The sequence below is a fragment of the Grampus griseus genome, assembly GCF_964374135.1.
Source record: "Grampus griseus genome assembly, chromosome: 14".
Classification (NCBI taxonomy): Eukaryota; Metazoa; Chordata; class Mammalia; order Artiodactyla; family Delphinidae; genus Grampus; species Grampus griseus.
This window is the reverse complement of record NC_139008.1, coordinates 19723975-19742976: the sequence shown is the minus strand read 5'-3', so window position 1 is coordinate 19742976 and position 19002 is coordinate 19723975. Positions and strand designations below refer to the sequence as shown.

The window sequence follows — 19002 nt, the reverse complement described above, 5'->3', positions numbered from 1 at the left end:
TATGGAGGACTTCATATGTGTCAGGCACTACGTAAAGCACTTGTGTGAATTATCATATGTAATCCTCATTATACGATAAGGAGGTCCTACCGACCTTAGAAATAGGTCCTATTATTTTGTTTATGAAGAAAGAGAGGCAAAGAAGGATTAGGTAATTTTCTCAAGGTCACACAGCAAGTGATGCAATTAGGACTGGAATCCAGGTTTCACTGACTCCAAACCCCACACTTTCGGCCATGCCCCAAGTACAGTTTTTGGTGTTTCCGTAGATTTAAGCTTCTGTCCCACAAATCTGTTCAGAATTAGAGGAGCAGAACCAAGGCTCTGATGTACCACTAAAACAATACAAATCTGATCACTTCACTTCCTGCTAAAACCTCTCACTGTTCCCCACGACCCTCAGGAAATATTCCCTAACAACCCTAGTCTAGGATGTCCATATCTCTAGCCCAAGCAAATGCAATAGCCTCCTGATTCATCTCCTGGTTTTTCGCTCTTGTCCTGGTGGAGTCTATTTCTAGAGTGAAATTTCCAGGTCAGGTCATGTTACTCTGCTGCTTAACTTGTGCAATGGCTTTACGTTGTTAAAGAATACCCAAACTGTTTACCCTGGCACACTTGCTCTATGTAATCTAGCCCCAGCCTGCCGCCCTGACCTCCTTGGCTGTCATTTTTCCTCTTGTTCACGAGACTCCTGCCACAGTATCCATTCTGTCCTTCAACAAGGACACATTCATTCTCATTTCAGGGCTTCTGCACTTGACGATCCTTCCGCTGGGAATACTTTCCCTAGATCTTCTTCGGGCTAACTCCTCCTCCACCTTTGACTTTTTTCAGCTCAGAATCACCTCCTCAGAATGCCCTCTTGACTGTGCTCCCTAAAGCAGTCCTTCTTCCATTGCCGACACTGCTCTTATCCTATCGAATGACTTGATTTCATTTTCTTTTCTTCACAGCATTCATCATTACTTGCATTTTTTTGTTTGTTTGGTAACTCCCTCACCAAGTTCCTTAGGTGCAGGGAATCTGTGTTGCTCATTACTGCATCCTCAGTGCCTACAGCAGGGCCTGGTAAACAAGTGGGTCTTGATAGATATTTGTTGAATGATCTAGTGTGGCAAAAAGGCCCTGCGGCATATGGCATCGACCTATCTGCAGTGCACAGTGAACATCTCATTTTCTTTTTCCTTCCTCTGGTAACATCACCCTCAAATTCCTCAAAGAATCAGCCCTTTACCCACTCTCAGTTCACACGGATTAAGGTAAGGCTGATCTTCCTCCCTCTGTGTCTGGAGACAGAATGATAGCACAGACCTGAAAGTCAGTGAATCCCATTTCCTGGCCACCACGATTGACTCAGGTAGGTCTGAACCAAACGGGTCAATGAGAAACCATCCCCAAGGCATTTGTCGTAACTCTTGATGGAGACGTATCCTCTTTCTTCTAAGGTGGCTCAGCTGGTAGAATGCAGAACAGGAGTTCTTGGTACTTGAGAAGAGAGCCAGGCTGAAGATGGAGCTGGTGGAGACGGAGTCAGGGCTGAGATGCAGAGGCAGATCCTGGATGTCATTGTTGGAAGCCCTGGATCCAGTTGCTCATGAGCTTGTCTACTTTTGTACTTTTAAATCACAGGCACTGATTGATTGCTTTTGCTTGTTGTATACCATTTGAATTGGGTTTCTGTCAGCTCTGACTAGAAGCTTCATGGCCAGGGGGAGGGAGAGGGAAGGACTGGGAGTTTGGGATTAGCAGATGCAAACTATTATATACAGGATGAATAAACAACAAGGTCCTGCTGTATAGCACAGGGACCTATATTCAATATCCTGTGATAAACCATAATGGAAAAGAATATGAAAAAGAATGTATATACATATATATATAACTGCGTCACTTTACTATACAGTGGAAATTAACATAACATTGTAAATCAACTATACTTCAATAAAATATTTTTTAAAAAGAAGCTTCATGACCAATAGACTACCTAATTCCACTTCTCTTCATCTGTACAAATTAGGAATTACCATTGATTCTTGAGCAACAGGGTTTGAACTGCACTGTTCCACTTATGTGGGGATGTTTTTCAATAGTAAAGGCTACAGTACTATACGACCTGCAGTTGGTGGAATCTGCGGATGCAGAACCAGAACGCCGGATACAGAGGAACTGCAGCTACGTGTAGGAGGGCAGACTATAAGTTAATCATGGATTTTTGACTGAGCGGAGTGGTGGCGCCCCTAGTCCCTCCATTGGCCAAGAGTCAAGTGCGCTTTCATCTGCTAAAATTGAAAAGGGGTGAACTAAATTAAGGAGTCTATTTTTGTCATGTAATAATGATTTTGGAGATAATCAATCCTGGCCTTGGATGGGGTTTCCATAATGCTAGTAGGGGCCCAGGCTTCTCCAATTTTATTTTATTTTCAGCTGTCTTAAAAATGTGCTTGTCACGTTACGGTAACAAGTCAGCCGGTTGACCTCTGGCGCAGAGTTCCAGTTCCTAGCAGGAAGAAGGAGAAGGTAAGGGCAACACACTGTGGGTTGTCAAAGTCTGACCACCAGCCCCGTCGAAGGAGATTTTACACGCCACAGACAGCTCTTTTTTCCCCACTTTAAAAACTGTGGTAAAATTTATGTAACATAAAATTTGCCATTTTCAGGGTACAATTTAATTTCATCCACAATGTTAGGTAACCATCACCACTCTCTATTTCTAAAACTTCTCATCACACAAAACAGTTCCTTAACCATTAAGCAGTAACTCTCCATCCCCCTCTCCTCTCGGCCCCTGACAACCTCTAATCTACTTTCTGTCTCTATGAATCTGCCTATTCTAGAGCCTTCTTATAAGCGGAATGATATGATATTTGTCCTTTTGTGTCTGGCTGATTTCACTAAGCAAAATATCTTCAAGGTTCAATCATGTTGTCGCATGTATCCAAACCTCATTTCTTTTTCTGACGGAAAAATATTCCATTGTATGTATAGAACACATAAGTTTACCCGTTCATCGGTTGACGGACACTTGGGTTGTTTGCACCTTCTGGCTATTGTCCACAAAACAACTTTTAATTACATTTTATTGGTCAGAATTTTGTGACAGGGCCACCATTCTCTTCACGGAAAACTGAAAGATGTAATTTTCTTTCAAGTAGACAAAGAGCATCCCCAAATACAACTGGAGTTTTATTAGTTAAAAAGAAATGAAGAAAGGTCATTAGGGAAGCAACTAGCAGCCTCTGCAACAGTCCACCCCTTTGCCAGCAAAAGTCTTTCCACATGTAGAACACACTCACCTTTTCCCAAAGGAAACAATCCCAAGACATCCCCTGAGAGGGTAAGCTTTCTGAACAATGTGTAGTCCTCTTCATCAGGTCTGGGTGTGTCTTCTTTTGGTCTAAACTAAAAGATAACATACTTGCTACCAGCACACCCATTATTCAACTGGGCAGATGGAACCAGATAACCATTAAGAGCTTCTTTTGAATGCAGAGACTGGGCTACACAGAGCACCCACAGGTTCATAGAAATTATCCAACCCAACTGAGCAGGAATAACAAAATTTCTCTTTCCTGGGAATGGAAGAAGTTTCCTGGCTAGCAAGGAGGAACTCCCTTATCTATTATTTTCCATCATCTTCTCTCTGCCCTCTGGAAGATTCTTCTTTGCCCATCTCTCTCCCTGGATCCATCTGAGGTGGAACTGGGGGAGAACAGCCTTCCTCTTGGGCTCAAGAATCTTTCAGGGGTTTACCTGTTTAGAGGTGTCATAGTCACAGGTTGCTACCCAAGTTTGGGTCATATTTGGCAAAATAGTTCCTCCAAAATCTAATAAGCTTCGAATATTTTCTGGAAGAGTATTCGTGGACAAGCATCTCATCTATACATAATATGCAAGCACGAAAATCTGCGACACTAACCCCACATCACACTCCAGCCATACTAAGCTACCGTCATTCCCTCAAGCTCATCACGTACCAGGGCTTTGCATGTACTGGTCCAACCGCCTGCAACACAGTTTTCCCTCATCCTTACTTGGCTACTCGTCCTTAAGGGTTCAGTTAAAATGGAACTTCCTCTGTGAAGCCTTTCTTGATGACCCCCACTGTTATGAATTGTCCCTCACTTGCACCTCCCTAGCAGAGTACTTACCAGACCTCCATGATATTTTAGGTAGTGTTCCCTAGAAGCAGAGCCTGAGGCAGGGAGTCAGGTACATGTAACTTCTAGAAGGAGTGATCTTTAGGAAAAACCTGTAAGGGAGTATGGGAACAAGCATAACGAAGGGCAGTGAGTCTCCACCTGTGACCTCCCAGAGGAGCAAGCAGCATTAGCTTTGCCAGGGACCTTGCTAGAAGTGAGAAACTCCCAGAACCAGCCTAGAAACTCTGGGAATGGAACCAGTAAGCTGTTGTTTAACCAGCCCTTTAAGTGATGGTGCTGCACACTTAAGTTTGAGAACCACAGGGGAAGGGGCCAAAGTCAAATAAGGATGTGATCCCAGGTAAAATCTAGCCTGGGCCTGATCCATGGAGGACTCTGGAGCATAAATTGCACCACAGAATTGTCCCTGCCTCTGGCAAGAGGGAAGATTTTGCATCTCTGTATCAGCACTCATTGACGGTAGGCTGTCCCTTGGGGGAGGGATCCCTTGGGTGAGGCAGCTCCTATCAGCTGAGAGCAATTCTCCCAAGAAGGGGCAACCAAGGGCTGGCAGAGGGAGTGGGAAGGTTGGTGATGCAAATACACCAACCTAGCAAAGGGGATCCAGGCCTCTATGGGATACTAGCAGCATCTACTGCAATTTTTCTTATTTGTTCAATGATCTCTGTTCTCTCCATCAGACTGAGAGTTCCAAGTGATCAAGAACAATGTCTTGTAATTTAGATGTGAATTCTCTTGCTCTAGTTGGGGAGGTGGCAATAAACACACAGGCACATATACATACATATGTACATATGTATATATGTACATAGGAGGATGTCAGATATTGATAAATGCTATGGAGAAAAGCAAAGAAGAGGGAGAGGACAGAGGGAAGTACGAGGTGTTATTTTAGAGCAGTTAAAGAAGGATTCTCTGAGAAGGCGACATTTGAGCCGAGATATGAATGAAGTGAGGGATTGAATCATGAGAAAGAACATCTGGGTAAATTCAAAATTATTTCAAAATAAATGTTTTCTTATGAGAAGGATATCTCAGGGGAGAGCATTCCAGGCACAGGGAATGGATGGATGAGTCACAGGAAACACCTGCCATTTGTATATTGATAAGGCGGGAGGTGGCTGGAAAGATGGACAGGTGGCATGTTGCTTACTGTTTTCATTTATTTTTTAATTGACTTTAAACATTTATCAAAATATATATGCACAAGATTTTTAAAAAATCAAATAGGATCAAAGGGGCTGTCATGAAAAGCAGTTCCTCATCCCACTCCAGCTCCTCTCCCCAAAAGTTACCACAGTTAACCATTTCTGTCTTAGTTTAACTTATTTCACTCCAAATACAGCTGTTGAATATTTATGGTTCCTCTACTGGTTATCTTTGTAACTTTCAATAACAAGCCTCTAGTGCTTCCATCAACTATAGACAGTATCTCTTGGCTGTTGCCTTTGTAATATTGGGATGTTGCATTCCTACCATTCCTCCCCTCCTTCAACCATCCAACTCCTATTACTGTTGTAGACAGTAGGGACCTAACTTTCAAGTATTTGGGTGTGACAGGGAGAATAGGGGATTTCGGTTACTGAAAGAAATTCAGTAAGGCTAAATTTTAAGTAATAAAATGAGGATATGTTTTATAACAATATTTCATTTTCAATGCTTTTTCTATAGGTTGAGTCTAAAAGTAGAAAACTAATAACTAGACTGTGTGAGAACACAGTCAAGGGGGAATTACGGGATGGCAAACAGTACACCCTCGGTCTGTGTCTGCTTGGTCTTCACCATCTCCTTAACTTACACTCATGTGGGTGACTTTACAGCAGAAGAGTTTTTCTGTTTCAACTTATGTTCCTTGGAAGAAGAGCATAGACAAAGGTGAAGCTGGTTCCCAGCCCAGTTCTACCTCTAGCAGAGACTCCAGTATCTTCAGAGCCCTCCCATGTGGTCTCTCATTCATGATCATGTTTTACTGCTGAGTCCCTGGGCATCATCAGAGTGGCTCCAAAAGTGAATCACATGGACTTTTCATAGCAGTCTTCTGAGATGTCTCGAAAATTCCTCCTACTTTGAGAACTGTTCTCCCTCCCTCAACTCACAGAGGCTGGTCCCAATAGCCATGTCTATACTACACGACCCTATCTCTATGACCACAGCAGTATGGGCCAGGAAGTGGCACATGACACAATCAGTTTGTCTCCCCTGGAAATTTTAAATTGAGACTAAAACTGCCCAGTTGAGTCTGGGTGGATCTCTTGGATAGAGGAGACATAAAACCTCAAAATCTAGCTTCCATCTTGAAGATCAACGAGTAGAGAAGGCAAAACAATCTTTTTCAACTAAAAATACGGGAAAAGTCAGAGATGAAAAATAGAGTGACTGTCAGGACTCCTGATGGCTTTTTTCCCCTTGTTTCAGCTCCTTGCTGAAGACTTTGCTTGAAGGTTTCTTGAAACAGCACCACATCCTTATACCAAAACCCCAATTTCTTAAACTAGCTCCAGTGAGTTTCCGCTATTTACAGCCAAAATGTACTAACAAAATAACCCCTACTATGCAATGGGCTCCTTGGGGGGTAGGAACTATATCTGTGTATTCTCCAAACTGCTAAGCAGAATGCTTTGTACATAGTAGGCACTCACACAGAGCATTTATTGAATTGAATCAGCTGCTGGTACTCCTTCCTAAATGACACAGCCACTTTCAGGGGCACTGACTCCTTCTGACATGAGGGTAGTTCCGACCTATGAGAGGATGAACAGAAAAAAGCACAAATCCACCTTGCCAGCTACTCTACTACCTAAGAATCCAATGGAGGAGGGGTGGAAAGTTGCCTTAATAAGAGAATCAAACATCAGTTTCAAACTGCTTAAGTGCCTCCCAGTTTCCTGCCACATTAGTAGGATCAAAGAAGGTCATCTGCAAACACAGAGAAAGAGCCTGGCTCCATCATTATAAGGAAAGATGTGCTTTCAATCTCTTGGATCCCTTATGGATCTGGTGAAAGAGCCCTCTAGTGGTGAAAATGAGCAATTACATCTAGGCTTAGACGCCTATTCTACGCACACATGTACACACACCCACACATTCAATTGAATGAAAGGATGAGGTCACCCCCTAGTAAGTGGGGAGGCATCATCAGGAACTAACTGACGGCTTCCCTGTCTCTGCATTCCCACTCCAGTCAGGTGTTCTGACTCTCTCCAGATGCAGGTTCAGGTCTTCCCATTCTCTGTGATCAGCTTTGGCCCTGGGCAGGGGTTGTAAAGGATAATCCTGCCAAACCAAACCAGAGGCTCAGTATAAAGTTTCATTCTTGTTATGTTGATCCCTTTCTCTCCTTCAGAAAAATTGTCCACATCCTGACCCATGATTGTCGCCTTCATCTGCCTGAGTTCCTGACCCTTCTCCCCAACCCCACACTGTCCACCTGGATGCCTGATTCCTTTCTTCTGGACCTTCTGGGAACCATACCTTGTCTACCTGGGCTTATATTACAGACCAAGGAGATAGAGCGGGGGCTGCTTTTGTTTTACTGTGCGTCTGGTGAATGGAGTGATTGGAGCACACTCTTCCAAAGCCCAAAGCCCATTGACTTTCCAATCACATGATCCTGTTTTGAGAAAAGACCTTTCTCACTCTTATCAGAAGAAGAGAAGAAACAAACAGATCCTGGAAGAGCTGCTTTGGTCATTATTAATTACTTCATATTATTTACGTTTCAGAGATGGGGAAAGAAAATTTCACTAATTTAGTAAGCCTTCTCAGGAAAGACCAACTTCACCTCCATGTTACATATGGCTTTTTCCTTTTTTTTTTTTAAAAAAAAAAGGACATTTACTGAGAAGCAATTTTTCTTTTCAGGAAAGAAAAAACAATAAGTAACTTATAGAAGACCTTGTACATCTTCCCCCATTACCTCCTATCATTCTTCTGGGATATGACTAGCTGTGGTCTTGGCCCCAAGTTTATCTGTTCTATTTTGGTTATGTGGCAAAATTTCAGTATTTCTATTTCCTGCCCACAAATCAGTGTTTGTGATCCACGACACATGCATATGCAATTAAGTGCATGTAGGTGCATAAACCTACACTATACCTATACTTAAGCGTGTACACCCACAAATGCACACAGCTATGCATTTGCAGCAAACAGGCTTACTGCAGTTTCCTTGCAGCAAACTGCAAGCAGGTACAGACATATCTTTACATACCTGCTTTACTTCTACAACAAATTCCCAGTCATTCAGAACTCATAACTAAATTGAACATGGCACAGGTAAACATTCAAACACAGTCGCATGATGACTATATATTCAAACATACACATGCCTGCGCAGGTATATCTAACACCAAGAACCAAGCCTTTAAGTGAACTTGAAACCAAAAACAAACCAAAAAAAAAAAAAAAAAAAGTAAAAAGTAGCAGAGTCACCAAGCAGTTGTGAGCTGCATTTGAGAACTCTTCCATGCCTTGCTGCTAACTCATTCACCCAGATAGAAGCTCTCAGATGGAGAGCCAGAGATGGCACCATTATCTTTTTTGTCCAGTTAAATAACATTCAAATATGACAGTTGGTTATGAACACATCTCGGGGATGGCAGAAACAACCCAAGCAGCCTCAATTCCAAACACCTGACCTCTGGGTATCTGTACCATCATGCCAAAGGAAAGAAAATAATGAGGGCATTCTGTGGACTGTCCTTAGTGTATTCGGTGTGCTCAGAATACATAGTAACAAAAAGCTAGTTAAATTAAATGCTGATCCTTTGCAACATTGCAACATTGGCTATTTCTAAGGAAGCATCTCACTAGCTTTCAGGTATGAACTGACATTTGCACTTTGGACTGACAAGGAAAGCAAACCCAACTTCACCTGCCTCCTGGTCTAACTTAGACAAGGATGTTAACAAATGAACATCCCAGGGACCTTTGAAGAGAATCTGACATTTTCAGCGACTCTCCCTCCTTGATTCCATCACCACTGCCAACCCCAAAATGTAGGGTTGTTAAAATATATGTGTTTTCAGAGACCACACTCTCACACCCCCTCGGCCCAAATCCCTAATATGTATATAAGAGAGTCTACATACTTCTAGCTCCTTCTGTCTTTTAGTAATACATGATCATATGTATATGAACAGTTCCGGGTCTGGTCTGAGCACGTTGTCTCCAGTGTAAACCAGAGCTCCAGAGAAAGGAGGGTAGACATATTGGTTTGTTTTCTGGGGAACCAAATTGAGACAGACTATCCACAGATGTGCCGATGACAACACTCTTTGCCCGCCCAAGTGAGCCATAGAACCGTCGCCCGGAATCGCCGGCCCCTTTAAGAAGACTCGGTCTTCCCCGATGGGCTCCAGCGGCGCCCGCAGCAAAAGGCAAACTTGCCTGGCTCCTTGGGGGTGGGGGTGGGTGGGGGGGAATGCCGCGTCGGGTGGGAGCGGCGAGAGCGCCAGAGTGCGCTGCGGGCTCCTTTCCCTTTCCCCTTTCCTTAACCCTTCCGGGAGCGGGAGAGGAGGATCAGGGTCGTGCTGCAGCGCTACGGAGCCGGGGCGCTGACTGCCCTGGTCTCCCGAAACTTTGCGCGGAGCGTGGGTTGACTAGGCAGAGCCGAGCAGGCTGGCTGGCCTGGGAAGGGAGGGGAGAAGACAGACCCTTCAGTACCCCAGGTCTCTAGCCCGGGCGCTGGAAAGGCGGAGGGTGCAGCCGCAGCGGAGGAGCTGTCCCTTCAGCACCACGGGCTTAAAACTGGGCGTTAAGAAGGCGGAGGCGGGGCAACAGGCGGGGAGCTGTCCCTTCAGCACCGCAGACCTTTGCCCTCCAATGCAACCTCTCGGCCCCCGCCCAGGGACTGTCTTTTCTCCAGTTTGAGCGGGGGTGTCGGGAGCTGGCGGAGAGCTTTCCTGGGAGGCTGGGGAAGCAATGAACACTCTTCTCAGAGACTCGCCTCCCAGCAGCGCTATTTTTTGCCATCCGCCCTCACCCCCAGCACACGCGCTCGCACACACACGCACGCACGCACACACACACACACACACAGACCTCTCTGGATTTCTTTGCCTTGAGTCTCCCGGGGCTGTGAGGAACCAGGCGCATCTCAAACCGAGCTGGCAGCTCCAGGCTCCAGAGCCATGCCCTGCACGGACCCTCATGCTCACCAAGCTCCTGAGGAATGAAAGGAACCCAGGGACCATCAGAAGGCAGCAGTGATGTGGACCAACCTCCTGGAGCCTGCACCCTTCCGAGGGCCATAGGCGACCCAGGGAACTGGAGAGAGCTCCAGACAGGAAATCCCAGCTTTCCCAAAGTCCCTGTGGATGCTGACACAAGGAGACCTGAATTTTTGGAAGGGCCTGTCCTAGGTTACCCAGCTGCAGAGTGATTTTCCCCTCTGGCATTGAACCTCCCTCTCCAACCCCCAGCCATCTAGAGTACCATGAAGAAGTATGAGGATGTGTGACAGAGGAATCCAGATGTTGATCACTACTGTGGGAGCCTTCGCAGCTTTTAGTTTAATGACCATTGCAGTGGGCACGGACTACTGGTTATATTCCAGAGGTGTGTGCAGGACTAAATCTACAAGTGATAATGAAACCAGCAGGAAGAATGAAGAAGTAATGACCCATTCAGGGCTGTGGAGGACCTGCTGCCTAGAAGGTATTTACAAATTCCTCTCAATGGCCCTAAATAATCCAGTTTCTGATATTCTGCTATTCCAATGTGTCGTTGGGGAGATGGAGGCAGTGATGGGGAAAGAGAGATAGTTCAAATTATTGCCGAGAATGTGCAGACGTCCAGATTGTTCCAAGCAAGACTAATCCTGTGTGGGATAAAATGGTTGGGTCTTGTTGATTGTTTTTGGTATAAGCTTCATGAGACGAGATTTTGTGGCACTCTAGGCAGCTTCTGCAGTTGAGAAAATGTCTTCAAATCTAAAATCTCTAGGTATATTGTGAACTGCTTTGCTTTGATCTCTGGCTTGAGATGGGGTCTTTGGCTCTGCTTAAGTTGCATTTCAGTGGGGGAGAGGTGAAGGAAGAGAAAAGGAGGGAAGGGGGAAGGGGGAGAGAGAGAGAGAGAGAGAGATTCTGACCTAGCCTGGCACACTCTGCGCTATTTCCTTATTTCTCAACATAGTCTTATCAGTTTCTTCTGAGTTTGGTCTAACTAGATATTTTCATGAACTTCCATTGCCAACAAGTTCCAGACTAACATATATGAACCTCTAAACACACACACACACACACACACACACACACACACACACACACTTATTAATACATCTCCATTTGGGATCAAAAAACAAAACTGAAGTCTTGGTATTTGGTGTCCACCTGTCTTCTTTCCTAAAGCATCTGCAAACCCAACAAATATATTTCTATGACATTTGCGTAAGATTGATTCTCTGAAAATCACAGCATACCACTTCTAATTCAAAAAATTGAGGATTCATTCTAAATTATAATGAAGAGGACAGACCAATTTTAGAATGTCAAGCTCTTAGGTAGCCTGTCTCACTACTAAACTTGCTTTCAGTACACCAGGAGTCACTCTCAGCATCATTGGGCAATGCCTGCATGTCAGTAGGAGTAAACAGAAAAATAGAGAAGGAAACCAAATCTCTTTAGAGCCTATGTGCCTGAGGGAAGGCACTGGATTAGAGGGGCAGAAGGGAGGTTTCTCAGGCTTCTGAGGAATCTGTGAATCTTGTCATAGTGATGAGCAAGGAAATCTGTGTTTCCTATGTGCTCTCCTCCCCTGCCTGCCATTGGTTCTCCATGCTTGCATTCCTACTGGCTGGCATTCGTCAGGGCTTCTTGAGAAGTTCCATTTATGTAAATTGCTTAGGAAATCATGCTATTACATCACTTGCTAGTGTAATGTTGCATCATTGCCTGGCCTTCCTCCCATGTTCTGACACTCTGAACAACTGCTCTCCTGACGGTAGCACTACTAGAGTTGATTCTCTTTCCATTGCAAATTTGCAACTGGTGGGAAGCCCAGGTAGGAAAGGACTACTTTAAATGCAACAAGGATTACTGTATTTGATGTCTGAAGACGTGGGTAATGCTGCAAACTATCTGTGTGACCTTGGCTAAGACATTTACCCATCCAACCCTCAGTATATTAGTCTGGTAAATAATTAATTTGGAATAGGTGGTCATGAATTAGCACTAAGCACAGCTCTTATTGTATCCAAGGTACTGATGGAAATTCTTTCCTAAACATTGACAAAAATCTAATATCTGTGATTATTTGTGCTCAGATATGGTGAAGTCATTTACCTTAAGGAAATCTCATAATTCCCTTTCCTATGTTAACAATAAAGAATTGAGTCATCTTTTATAAAGTTGAGATTTGGTGGATGTTTTGATGCTTACATGGTTCCAGGGTTGGCATAAAAAATCCGAGGTGCCTCCCAATCCAGAAATGGCACATACGTAGACCAAGTGTCAGTTATTCCCAATTCTTCTGCCCCCTTGACCTAAACCTGGGAATTCAAAACTAATCACCAATTTTGACCTCCCCTCTTAGGGCCTGAAATTCCTGAATCCTTGCTCAGAATTTCTCAACTGATGGTTTCTCTTTTCTCCAACATCATCTCCTACACCCACAGTTTATACAAGGAATTGGAACCCCACCCAGGTATTCTGTGGGCTTAGTGGGAGAAGTGAGAATTTGAATCAAGAAGAAATTAGATTAATCTAAGATATGTTCTTGGTCAGGTGAATTCTTCTGAGAAAATTTCCTGCAGTCTCCATGCAATTTGGCCCAGCTATTTTTTTTTTTTTTTTACATTTCGAAGTATTAATACAGTAAGATGCATAAACTTTAATGAATCACAATAAAATTTTAGCTATGTGTACACCCATATACTCAACACCTAGATAGGCCTGGCTGAAATCTGCAGCCAAGATCTTCCTTCATGTAATGAACATATCAAGTGTTCAAGGGATTTGCAGGAACCTCTGCTTTCTGCATGGGAAGACACATGCAGTCGGCAGCACCCATCCTCTGCTGGAATGAAGGTGTACAGCCATCTCCTGCTCAGTATGTCCTGTCTCCCAAAGCCTCAGCATCCTCATTTTTCCGGTCCTTTAAGTGTTAAAGGATAACTGGGGCGGTGGGGGCGGGCAACCATACTTTTTTAAGAGTCATGAGAAAATGTGGCTATTTCATACAAAAGAATAGAATGCCCCAAAGGGACATGACGGCTGTCTGCAAATATCTGAAGGGCTGTCATACGGAAAAAAGATTCAAAATGTTCTATGTGGCCTCAAGGGGTTAGAAGTAGGAGCCAGAAGAAAACAGTGTTTACCTCAATATAAGTAACTATCTATTATGGCACGGGGAGCTTTCAGAAGTTATGAGTGGTCTACCACCAAAGATATTCAAGTGTAAGAAAACTACATCAGTTGTTTCCAGTCTTAACTAGTCAACAGAATCATATGGGGAGATTTAAAAAATAGATTATCAGGCCCCCACAGCTAGGTTCTTTGCCTCCATGGGTCTGTGGTGGATCACTTGGAATCTTAATTTTCTAAAACTCCTCCAAGCAATTACCATATTAAAGCCAACACATGCTGAGCATTTACAATGGGTCTGGGAATGACCCTGTGTGTTAGGAAGGATCACGCCTCTCAAGTGAGAGAAGAGATATTTCCAGTTTTCATTTCTATAACTCACCAGAAAGTCATTTATATTTAGCACTTATTATGTGCTAGGATTGTGCTAAGAATTTTGAAAAAATGACTTTCATCTTCAAAGGCGTTCCATGATGCAGGTAAAAGTATTAGCCTCATTTTACAGATGAGAAAACTGAGGCCAGGAGAAGTTATATAACTTGCCCAAGGTCACATACCTAAACTCAGCAGACACTACTTCACCTAAGCCATGTTGCTTCACTGAACACTTGCTAGGGAGCATTAATTCATGCACTAGTGGATAGGTTGCTACTGGTACAAATATTAGCTTGTGAGAATGCCCTGACACATGGGTTTTTCCATTCAGAAGCCCCAGATCCCAGAACACTCAGCATGCCTGTGCAGCCTCTGCAGGGGGGCAGGAGCCACCAGACAGGCAAAAACTCAGAGGCAGCAAAGGACACTCTTTGAATGAAAAAACAATCGACCTATGTAGAGACACCCACAATTGGAAGCCAGAATGAATGCCTGACTCGTTAGCTGGAAAGCACGCAAGGCATTCACAAAGCAGTGCCCCTACCTGCTGCGTGCTTTCAATGGTGGTGTGTGAATTTGAATGAGAACGTGTTCAATATGTGATTCTCTCATTAAGAAACCTCTTGAAGTCCTAGTTATAATCAAAGTGATGTGTTTAGATCACGGAAAGACCACTGGCCTAGTAGCAAGGAGCCCTGGGTGCTAATCACATTTCTGTCACTGATAGCTATGTGAACTGTGTACATTATTTCCTCCTTTGGACCTCAGTTTACCCAGTTCTAAAATGAGCGCTTCAGATAAGATTAGGAAGTAACAAATCCAAAGGTCCCTGTGGACTTGGCAGGTAATGTAAAGTGTGAAACAAACATTTCACAGTCCTCTTACCTCAGTTATATTGGGGTGGGGGAAGGAGTAAGAGTGTGTTTGAGAAGATATAAGGTAACTGAAACTTGGTCTCAGTGTGTGGGCAACAGAGAGTGGTGCAGACTGTGGCACATTGGAAACAATTACTGTGTGGCTTGAGTCGATCTTTACTCTGGGGAGATGTATACCAAACTTGGCCCAATATTCCAAATTTTAAAAAGCTAGATGTTAAATCTCCTGATTTTTAAAATGTGGGCAACTAGTTTACCTTTTTAAACATGCAGTGCCAGCCAAGCCATACTCACTTTACGGCTGAATTTGACCCATGGGCCGCCTTTTGAGCCCTGAAAATTATCTCAAAGCCTCCTTAAATCCAAATTTCTGATATTTTCATTTTTTATTCCTGAATTGCTCTTTATTAGTCAATAATCACTTATTCAATTCATTTAAAAATTGCCTACTAAGAAAAGAAAGCCCACTTAGGATTTTAGGACAGGGAACTTAAAATTATGAAAAAGAGGTTCAATAAACTGCTATTTCTGCTACAGATGGGCCTGGATGACATCAAACATCTGGCTGAAAAACTGAAAAAAAAATTAGCCAGTCATTAGAAATTCCCCCATATTTCCAAATCTCCAGATGGTTGACTTTTTCAGCCAGATGGGGTTCCAGCTTTATTTATGTGTTCAGAAGCCTTCAGGGAAGCTTCAGAGGCACAGTTGAGGACAAGGCTGGGAGAAGGACATAAGTATTTTCTATGTGCCAAGGCCATGCTAGGTGCTTTCACATATATTAACGCGTAATTTTCACATCTCCTATCTGCCCCCAGCAGAATATAAACTCCATAAGTACAGGGATCCTTGTCTGTTTGGGGCACTACTATATCCCTAGAGCTTAGAAACAGTACCAAGTAGTCACTTCTGCTCCCCCTGTCCTAGATTTAATGCTGCACCTTCCCTTGGACGTGGGTGCAGAATGCATTAGAACACTCTTACTCTCTTCCCTACTCCTGACCTTCTCCTTATTCCTTTCTCTCCACCCTTCTGCATTGACCCTAAAGCCCATGAGGCAGATAGAAGGGAGAAATGGGCTGAAGTCTTAAGACAGGATGGGGGAGACTGACCATGACTGTGTTTGGGGGCAAGTCAGGATGGGGAAGGTGGCAGAGGTTGAGGTGTGAGCATGACTAATATTCAGCCAGAACATGTTTGTATAGCCATACAGTTTGTTAAAATGTTGAAATACTTCCCTCCCTGTTGATAAACAACAACTGGTCCAAGTCCCTCACCAAACCCCCACCACTAGCCCTAAGCCCTTCATGGAACCTCTCAAACATCCACTAGACCCACCAAGTAAGAGGTTAAAACCTGGCCCAGCAGGGCCATCACAATCATGTTCCAGCCCTATGGAAGCACCCATTCTAATTGGCTCATCTGTGTCCTACTTGTGGTTAAATAGTTTTGAATCTTACTCTTAGTTGCGTCATCCTTGATGGAAAGCACTCCTCTTTTTTCTACCTCAAACCCAGCCTTCTGACCCTAGGTTTCTACCCATCTTAGAAAGTAGATAGCTTGGAAATACTTTTTTTTTTTTTTTGCTTAATTATTTGAGATGTTATTTCTGGATTGGAATAAAGGCAAATGACGGGCAATCCAAGGTTGGGTGACTAATGTAAGCTATTAGCATGGATGATTGGTGTGGGTAACCAGCACACATCAAGAAAAAAATAAAACAAGAATCAGGCAAAAAGATGAGTGTGTCCTTTTAATGTTTAATGTCATAGAGCAGTATCTAACAAGCTTACTTAAGTGGTCACCTAATTCTCCGGGGGAATGTACCTTTGTTTGACTTAGCTTTTATTATAGATTCAGGCCCAGTTGTATAGTTAGATGTTTATTTGTCGAAAACTCGGGAAGATGCACATATATTTTTTAGTTCAGTAGAGGTACAAATGATTTCTGCTCATTAGAGGAGATAACCTCAAATGTTGTGGACTATTGCTCACCCTCTAGTACATTAATCATTTTATATATAACGTAACGATATTATTTCAGTTTTTTTTAAGATTTAATTTTATTTACCTTTGGCTACGTTAGGCCTTTGTTGCGTGGCCTTTCTCTAGCTGTGGCGAGTGGGGGCTACTCTTCGTTGCGGTGCGCAGGCTTCTCAGGCTTCTCTTGTTGCGGAGCACGGGCTCTAGGAGCGCGGGCTTCAGTAGTGGTGGCACGCGGGCTCAGCAGTTGCGGCTTGCAGGCTCTAGAGCACAGGCTCATTAGTTGTGGCGCATGGGCTTAGTTGCTCTGCGGCATGTAGGATCTTTCCGGACCAGGGCTCGAACCCATGTCCCCTGCATTGGCAGACAGATTCTTAACCACTGACTCACCAGGGAAGACCCTCAGATTTTTTTCTTTGAAAAAAAAGTACATAACATCTTCCTTTGAGCCAGCTTTGTCATTCTGCTGGTTCCCTCACTGATGAATAAAACTTGACATAAGCTCACTGTGTATTTTATGAGAATTATGTTTTTAACGATTTGAACATTATACTCCGACATGTGGAAGTATCTGCAATGAAAACCAATGTTTCTAAGGTTTAAAAAAGCCTACAAAACTCCAAGGTTGTTTTCCTTTTCCTTCATCCCATGACCCTGCCAGAGTCTACTTTTTCAGTGTAGGAGCAAATGGGCCTTTAACAATTTATGTGTGGCCACAAAGAATATCAGATCGTAGGATGGGCTTTGAGGTCAGGTGGAACTGGGTTCTTACCTGAATCTGCCATTTACCGTCTACAAGACTTTGGAAATTGCTAAACCTCTGAGCATGAGTTTCCTTACCTATACAACGAGGAAGCAAAAGTAGCAAGCACTTTCATCTGTTTCTGCCTTAGTTCTTAGCTGTGTCTTGTGGTTCCTTCATTCCTTCACACCTCTAAATAGTATGTTGACCAGTAGTCCTGGATTCATGCATTTTAGACAGGATCCATTAGCTAAGACAAATGATAAGTCCACTTTCTTATACCACTACCCTTTCTTCCACTACTTTTAGTTCCTCAGTGAGTTTACCTGTGGCTCCAAGAAGAATCATTCATAAAGACTGAGGGGGGCTGGAAAAAAGAGAGACTGGCATCTCATTCCTGGATTGGATATTAGCTTAGGCAGCACAACTGCTCATCTGCTCATGCCCATATTTTAGCAAGGAAGCTGGGAGGCAAGACCAGGGCTCAGAGAGGGAATGGCAGCAGGTCCGCCTGTTTAGAATGGAGAGATCTCTGAGTTGAGTGGATCTATGGTGGATACTTGAGAGCTTGAGCCATTTTGTCAGTATCCCACCCAAGAGAGCAGCCTGTTAGGCAAGAAGACCCTAGACAGGGCTACATGATGTTCATGAAGGTGTTGTCTTTTTTTTTTTTTTTTTTTTTTTGCGGTACGCGGGCCTCTCACTGTTCTGGCCTCTCCCGCCGCGGAGCACAGGCTCCGGACGCGCAGGCTCAGCGGCCATGGCTCACGGGCCCAGCCGCTCCGCGGCATGTGGGATCTTCCCGGACCAGGGCACGAACCCGTATCCCCTGCATCGGCAGGCGGACTCCCAACCACTGCGCCACCAGGGAAGCCCATGAAGGTGTTGTCTTGCACAGAGCTACCTGGCCTAGGGGTCAAGCAGGGGCTGAGAATCAGCTCATGCTCCGCTTCCCAAACCATGCATGTTGGTCCAGAACTGAGTCCACCCAAAGGGAGGAGAGCCTGTAAAAATGTTCACAGGGTACTGTATGGGCCAACTGCAGACCCAGCAGCATGGGGCTGTGGGTTGCTATTGATGGGAGCCAAGGTGGGATGGAAAAGACTGACCAGACTCAGGCACCTCACATCAGGAAGGAAGTTGCAGTGGGAAGACCCCACAGGGCCCTCCAGTAACAAATGCATGTGCCTCCGGTGGAAAGTCAACATATAGACTCCTGTGTGCAGAGAACCTGACCATTAGTGTCAGCTGGAGGAACAGTATCAATGAACAGTAATGGTTTGCAACCTCACCCAGCTAAGTGAAGTGGCACTTTTGGCCTTTTTTTTCTTCTTGTTCTCTGCCACAACATATTAAAGTATTCCCATCTAAAAGAGGGAGGAGTAATAAACAAATAAATACAGTGAGAAAAATAAAATAAAAGAGGGAGGAGTAGGGATACAGCTTTGCAGTCAGATATGCAATTGGAAGTTTTAACAACCAAAAGTGACTGTAAAGTTATGAAATTGGCCCAAAATACCATTAAGAAAATGAGGGATTGGACATAACACAGTTGAAAGC

General features: G+C 44.0%; 1 protein-coding gene across 1 annotated transcript in view; it reads left to right on the top strand.

Annotated features, from left to right (window-relative positions):
- Positions 1–10609: 10609 nt before the first annotated feature.
- The window catches only part of CACNG3 (calcium voltage-gated channel auxiliary subunit gamma 3), a gene marked incomplete at both ends in the record, with an annotated part of 80440 nt that continues 72047 nt past the window's right edge, over positions 10610–19002 (top strand). The window contains one exon of the mRNA XM_082669564.1: positions 10610–10820. Within this exon, the coding sequence (XP_082525690.1) occupies positions 10610–10820 (211 nt within the window). The remainder of the gene's footprint in view (positions 10821–19002) is intronic.